Below are 6723 nucleotides of genomic sequence, written 5' to 3'. Positions count from 1 at the left end.
GTGTGCAGGACCGACGACTGCTTGGAGATCTTCTTGAAAAGGGATTTTCTCCTGGTGGGAGAAACAGGAATGATCTCAGCTTCTCCTTAAAGCTGTTGGCTCCAAGTGTGCCAGCCTGGTGCTAGATGGATGAGACCCCACTGGACACCCCAATATAGCAGACCTAGGGTATCCCTCCAGTATGGAACACACCAGGACCAATGCCATTTTATCCCACTCTGGTTCTACCCACCTGTCCTGGCCATCCCTTTTCCTGCTCTTCTTACTCCTCCGTGCCATCCTCGTTTTGGAGCTGTTTTTCCGTGCGGGGCCAATTTTAATGGAGGTGTTCTCCAGGGCAGTAGTCCGCAGGGCCACTTTATTCCCACTCTGAGGGATGGAAAACAAATGGCTGCAGCAGCAGATCTAAACTGGCTCCTGCCTCAGCTGCTGGCAGAGGTGATGCCAGGGAGCTGAATTGTTGTCCCAATCCTGGGGGAGCAGAGAGGCTCTGGTCACTCACCTTCAGCAGCAGCTCCACGACATCCCGGTGAATTAAACCCAGCACCGACTCGCCGTTCACGTGTGTGATGAGATCACCTGCTCTCAGCCCTGCTTCCTGTGCTGGGCTCCCCTCTTCCACGCTCTGCAGTCAGAAGGTAAGGATTTTATTCAGATGTAGGCCTAGGTTTCCTCCTGGGGTTTTCCCATTGGGAAGCATGGTGTCTGGCACCGCTGGTCCCTCCCCAGGCCACTCACCCAGACCATGTGGTGGACAGTGTAGACGTCGCTGTCCCCCATGTAGACGCGGATGGCTCGCAGGGTGAAGCCATACTTCTTCCCTGAGCTGTGGATGATGATGGGTGGCCGAAGGCTGGCGATGGCCAGGGATGAGTCTCGGCTTGGGGAGGAGTCCCGCGAAGAAGGGTTGGATGAGAGGGAGTGGGGGGAGATAGGGCTCATCAGGGCACCACCACCAAAGTCATCTGCAAGAAGGAGAAGCAGACTAAGCCCAGGAAGACCATATGGGAAGCACCATTGGTCAGGATAAACCTCCCAGCACACAGACCTGATGTGATGATGAGGGACAGGGCTGAGACAGAGGCAGATTTGGGGACACGGCTGCCCAGCGAGGCTCTCTGCCTCTCTGGAATATCCTTCTGGGTGCTCAGCCGACGGCCCCCGCTCGGCTCCAAGCTCCGAGGAGTTGAGTTTTTGTTGCCGGTGCTGTTGCTCCGGAGGCGAATGCGGTTCAGGCTGACGAGATCAGCTGCACAGAGGGGAAGAGGGAAAGTTTGGGCAGGTGGAAAAGTCACCCCATGCCACGCAGGACTCCAACTGCCCGCAGAGCATCCCACACCAGTGCCCACAACCTACGCACCTGACAGCGCCGACTGCTTCACTGCGCCACCAGTCCCCACCTCAGGGTCTCCCACCACAAACTTGGGTCTCTCTGGCTTGGAGGATGCTACGGAAGGACTTTCATCCTCCGAGGAGAAGGCAAACTTGGGCATGGTGTCCAGGCTGAGGGTGCTGGGCAACGCGGTAGGGCTGCGGCTTCGCTCGTGCCGGGAGGTGTACTGTGTGGAGCTGCCAGATGTCCAGGAGCGGAGCCTGCGTGGGAAGAGCAGGAGGGCTCAGGACAGCCAAAAATGGGCAAGGGGGATGGCACTGAGATGCTGTAGCAGCCCAGAACACATCTCACCAACCACTCTGCAAACCCTCGGTGCCAGCACAAACACCTTGGTCTCAGAACTAACTCTGAGTGCTGGCACAAGCCCTTGGTGCTGCTGGCACAAACCCTTGGCACCAGCAGAAGTCAACCTCAGCAGTGGGAAGCACCACATACCGGGGCTCGGTGCCTGCTGGACGGCTCTTGTCCTCATCCCCCGAGTGCCGGTCCCATCGCTCCTCTTTGTCATCGCAGTGACTCCGGTCAGAGGACGAGAGGCTCAGGTTGGAGTTGACCGCCAGGAATTCAGAGCTGCTGTAGACCTGAAGAGCAGAGGAGATGTCAGCAAAGAGCAGAAATTTGGGAATCCAGGTGCTCCAGCATCAGCCAAGACACCAATGTTCAGCACCACAGCACTGGACACAGTGGCAAAGCCTCTGGAGGAGGGACTGGAGCACCTTGCTGAAGCGGTGGGAGCAGGAGGAGAACTGTCCGATCTCCACCGATGATTCCTCATCGTTGGTTTCCTCATCCTCCGAATCCAAGTGCCGATACCTCTCGGAGCGAGCTGAAAGCAAGAGCCAGAGTGAGAAGGGCTGTCACCCTGACTGCAACACCTCACGTCCTGCCTGCAGCCAGGTGGGACCTACACCCATGGGTACTGCAGCTGACAGCCTGGTCCCAAATCCCAGGAGAGTTTTGGGGGGAGAAAGTAAGGCTTTTGACAAGGCTGAGTAGCCTGGAAAGAGGATTGCATCTGTTTTGTGACTTTGGTTGTAAAACGACCAGCTTCAGCCAGGAGATTTTCATTTCCCACAGGAGCATCCAGAGTGCAGCTGGGATAACAGACTGGCAGAGAGGGGAAGGGAGTGGATTTGGTCTCACTGTCGAAGTAGCTGGTGTCATCCTCCGACTCCAGCTGGGGGATGAACTCAGCCTTCTGCCGCAGCAGCCCATTCCAGTCCAGATGGAGGAAGAAGGAATGGTGCTTCACCTCGTGTGCACCTCCTGCCAGGCAGAGAAATCTGTGTCAGAGGGACAGTGCAGGATCCAGAATGTTCCCGTTCCCATCCCGAATGGCACGGTCCCTCCTCCATGCAGAGCAAATGGCTTCAAGCAGGATGGACTGGAGCACTGTGCAGCCTTCTTGGGGTGAACCCTGAGCAGGAGACCTGCTCCAAGCACCCTCCACACACCAGGACACACTTTGGGCTCAATGCCACACAAGCTTGACCTGAATTGGGGTGCCAGGTCACCCCCCAAGCTACACAGGGACTGCCATGCATACCAGTGCCCAAGCGCTCGAGGGGACATTGTCTCAGCAACCGCGTGATCAGGTCCTGGGCGTCTGCAGGAAGAGCCTCATCCCCTTCTGGCCACATAATTTCATCTGCAAGGAAAAAAGACAAGGAATTTGCAGTGGCTGGAAGAGTTTGGACACTTCTGGGCAACAGGGAAGTTCCTCAGGAGCTGCAGCAGATGAAACATCCTCCCAAAGTGGGAAATCAAAACTTGAGAAAAACCCTCATGGTTCAACCAAATATGACATGAAGGAATGTGACTCCACGTGTTAAGGACAAGCCATGGCTGCTGGGAAAAGCAAACCAAGGAGCAAAATTTCCACTGACACTCACCACTGATGACCTGCCCGAAGAGCTCCTCAGGGGTGTCTCCAAAGAAGGGCACACAGCCCACCAGGAACTCGTAGAGGATGATGCCCATGGCCCACCAGTCCACAGGCTTCCCATAGCCCTGGATGAGGATGACTTCCGGAGCGATGTACTCCGGAGTGCCGCACACCTGCGTGGGAAGCCGTGGCTGACACCTCTGCAGTGATCTTTGCAACAAGTCCCAAGGCTCTCCTGGTCCCCAGTGGCAGCAGGTCAGCCATGTGGAGCAGGACCTCCTACCTGCTTGTCCATGAACTCCCGAGTGTCCTTCTCCATGTGCCCTTCATAGAGGTTTGTGGTCATGTTCATCAGGCCGATCTTGGACAGACCGAAGTCTGTCAGCTTTATGTGGCCCATGGAGGTGATGAGCAAACTGCAAGAGAAGACAGACACCCCATAATGCTGCTGTTTGCTTCTGGGGAGACCTGAGAAGGACCAAACACACCTCAAGACCTCTAGTCCTGGTGCAACAGCACAGAACCAGGACTTGGAGCACCAAAACCCATTACCTCATTCTTCCCTATCCCTTTGGCTTTCCCTTCCCCATCCAAACCCAACCCAACCCTTGCTCAGACCTGCCCCACATCCTCACTTGTCAGGTTTGAGGTCCCGGTGGACGATGCCATAGTTGTGGAGATACTCCAGCGCGAGAACAGTCTCAGCAAAGTACATCTTCGCCATGTCAACAGGCAGTGGGCCCATGTTCTTCAGCAACGTGGCACAATCCCCTCCTGTGGGGACATAGGTCCTCCTGAGCATGGGGGGCTCAGAGAAGGCAGAGAGGTGAGTGAGCAGGGCCACACTGCCTCTCCAGCCCTGCAGGCTCCCAGCAAGACCCTCCAGAGCAGCTGATCCCCAGGCACAGGCATAGACTTTCTAAGGAGACCATGGCCTCCACCTTCATCAAGGTGAGATTTGGGATCACAAAAGCATTTCCTCATGATTCCCTCTACACTCTGGAGCAAAGCAGGACAGGAGATGTCCAGGTGATGTCCTGAATGCTCTGACATTGATATCCTTCCTTTCTCACTGCACCATCCAGCCCCATTCTCACCTTCCACATACTCCATCACCATGCAGAGGTGTCGCTTCGTCTCAAAGGAGCAGAACATGCTGACCACAAAGGGATTCTCTGCAAAGGTGAGGATGTCCCTCTCCACGAACACCTGCTGGATCTGGTTCCTCAGGATAAGGTTCTGCTTGTTGATTTTCTTCAAGGCGAAGCGCTGCCGCGTCTCCCTGTGCCTCACCAGGTACACAGCCCTAGAGACAGCGAAACGGATGAACCTCAAAATGCATCCTCCAACCACCAGGACCAAGCACACTGCACCACAGGGCATGGACAGGGAGGACTTTGGAGTCATTTACAGATGGAGACAAGTGATAGGAACTTCCCAACTCACCCATAAGCCCCATTGCTGATCAGCTTGATGGTCTCAAAGTCTCCCTCGCAGGGTTTCCTCCGAGGAACAGTGGCTGAAGGCTGGCTCTGAAGAAGACACAGAAGGTTTTTTAAAGTTTCCCAATGTGCTGGTGCACTGAGAGCAGGCAAAAATTCACCCAGCACGATTATGTATCACCTCCAAGTGCTCCTCGCTGCCAGAGACATCTCCAGCACAAACCCCAAACCAGAAGCCCAAGATGCTCTGCAGATCAAGAGCCCAATCTGAGCTCTGTCCACTCAAGAAACCAGATGAGGCACTGTGAGATCTTATCCCTGAATACATCAGTCACCCTTAGGGACAACCCAAATTAACATCTCCCAGCCTAAGGTAGCAGAGGAGCTGCTGCAAGGTGAGGCAGGAAGAAGCTGGAGGCAGCAGGTAGGACACACAGGTAGGACCACGCTCACCTCACAGGCATCATCGTTCTCTGGTGTGATGGTGTTCCCACTGTCGAAGTGATCCAGATGGACCATTTCTATGGATGACAAGGATGGTTTTCACCTTCTTCATGCTCGACCCCCACCAAAACCACTCCCCACCAACCATTCTCCCTCCAAACCCAGAGATCCCATGGGGATTTAGCCACATGCTTTGCTCGAGCTATCGTACGGAGAAATTGAGGTCATGACGTTAAGAGGTTCAACACGAGGTTAAACATTTATATAATTCTTTTTTTGATAGTCATTCCTGCATTCTCCAAGGATTATGGTTCCCCCCCAGGGCCATGGATTAAGTGTTTTTGAGCTTAATCTGCTTTGCTGAACGTGTTGGAAGCAATAATGAGGGATGTGGGGCTGGCCAGGAGCTCTTGGACATCATCCTGGTCCTGCTGTGAGCCCCTGCCATGACACCAGCTCAGCCCTACAGGTCTCCCTGACACCTCCCAGTGCTTGTCCATGATTGCTAGTGGCCAAACTGGGAGTCCACATCCTGCTGCAGATCTTGGAGCTTCCAGCCCAAGTGCTTCCCTACCCTCCAGTGGGTCCTTGACGAGCCCCAGTTGGCTGATGATGTATCGGGGAATATCCGTCTTTATTCCCTGGCCAACTTTGGCATGTCCTTCTGCAGCTTCCAGGAGATGGTAAAACTCCTCTGGGTCAAACTCCTGAATGGGGAAAACAAACCACAGTTAAGGAGTGAGATTAAAGTTAAACCTTTCCTCCAAGCCTTGCAGGTGACACCTGTAATTGGGGACAAGCTCTGGATGCATTGTTCCCCCATCATTCCCCATCTCAAGGGTTGAGGGAGAAGAAATGTAGCCCCATGAGTTGGTCTTGGAGGGGAAACCAAGGAGAGCACACCAGCAGCACACTGCATCATTGATTCCTTCTGCCAGCTGCAGAACCACAGCACAAAGCCAAGTGCTTTAGGAATCCAGCACATCAGCCAAAAAAATACTCCTAAATGGTTTGGGTTGGAAGACACTTTAGAGCTCATCTTGTTCCACCCCCTGCCATGGCCAAGGACACCTTCCACTAGCCCAGGTTGCTCCAAGCCTATTTCAACCTGTCCTTGAACATTTCCAGAGATGGGGCATCCTGGAGGTTTTGCCTCCTCTCCAGGCTGGTGCAGACCAGGAAAAACAAGACACATCAGGAGGAGGTTCCATGTCTTACCAGGCACTCCAGAAGTCGAGCAGGACGGGAGATGATGATCAGCATCTTCCTCACCAGCTGGTCAATGAACTTCACCTCCTCGCTCTCCGAACGTTCCTGAGCCTGCCAGAAAGGAGACAGAAGTCAGGTGTCTCTTGGTGGCCTCAGGAGACAGCACCAGGCAGGGAACTGCCCTGTACTCACATCTCGGAGCATCTTCTCGAGTTTCTCCTGCAGCTCCATGAAGTAGCGGGAGGTGATGAGAGCTCCCTGGGACTTTGCCAGGCAGTCACGGGCCAGCTCGATGATTTGGTGGTGGATGAAGCCCAACACTCCATCTGCCAGTGGCAGAGTGCTGCTTG

General features: G+C 54.5%; 1 protein-coding gene across 1 annotated transcript in view; it reads right to left on the bottom strand.

Moving 5' to 3' along the window:
• Positions 1-6723, bottom strand: part of MAST3 (microtubule associated serine/threonine kinase 3) — a gene marked incomplete at both ends in the record, with an annotated part of 13678 nt that overhangs the window by 1634 nt on the left and 5321 nt on the right. The window contains 19 exon segments of the mRNA XM_009072068.1: positions 12-51; positions 233-369; positions 503-625; positions 739-965; positions 1049-1284; positions 1408-1593; positions 1829-1974; positions 2110-2219; positions 2537-2659; positions 2940-3041; positions 3286-3451; positions 3562-3694; positions 3914-4052; positions 4376-4584; positions 4725-4810; positions 5168-5241; positions 5739-5871; positions 6383-6484; positions 6566-6715. Coding sequence (XP_009070316.1) covers positions 12-51; positions 233-369; positions 503-625; positions 739-965; positions 1049-1284; positions 1408-1593; positions 1829-1974; positions 2110-2219; positions 2537-2659; positions 2940-3041; positions 3286-3451; positions 3562-3694; positions 3914-4052; positions 4376-4584; positions 4725-4810; positions 5168-5241; positions 5739-5871; positions 6383-6484; positions 6566-6715 — 2622 coding nt within the window.

Source organism: Acanthisitta chloris, unplaced genomic scaffold, assembly GCF_000695815.1.
Source record: "Acanthisitta chloris isolate BGI_N310 unplaced genomic scaffold, ASM69581v1 scaffold2883, whole genome shotgun sequence".
NCBI lineage: Eukaryota > Metazoa > Chordata > Aves > Passeriformes > Acanthisittidae > Acanthisitta > Acanthisitta chloris.
This window is presented reverse-complemented; position numbering and strand designations above follow the sequence as displayed.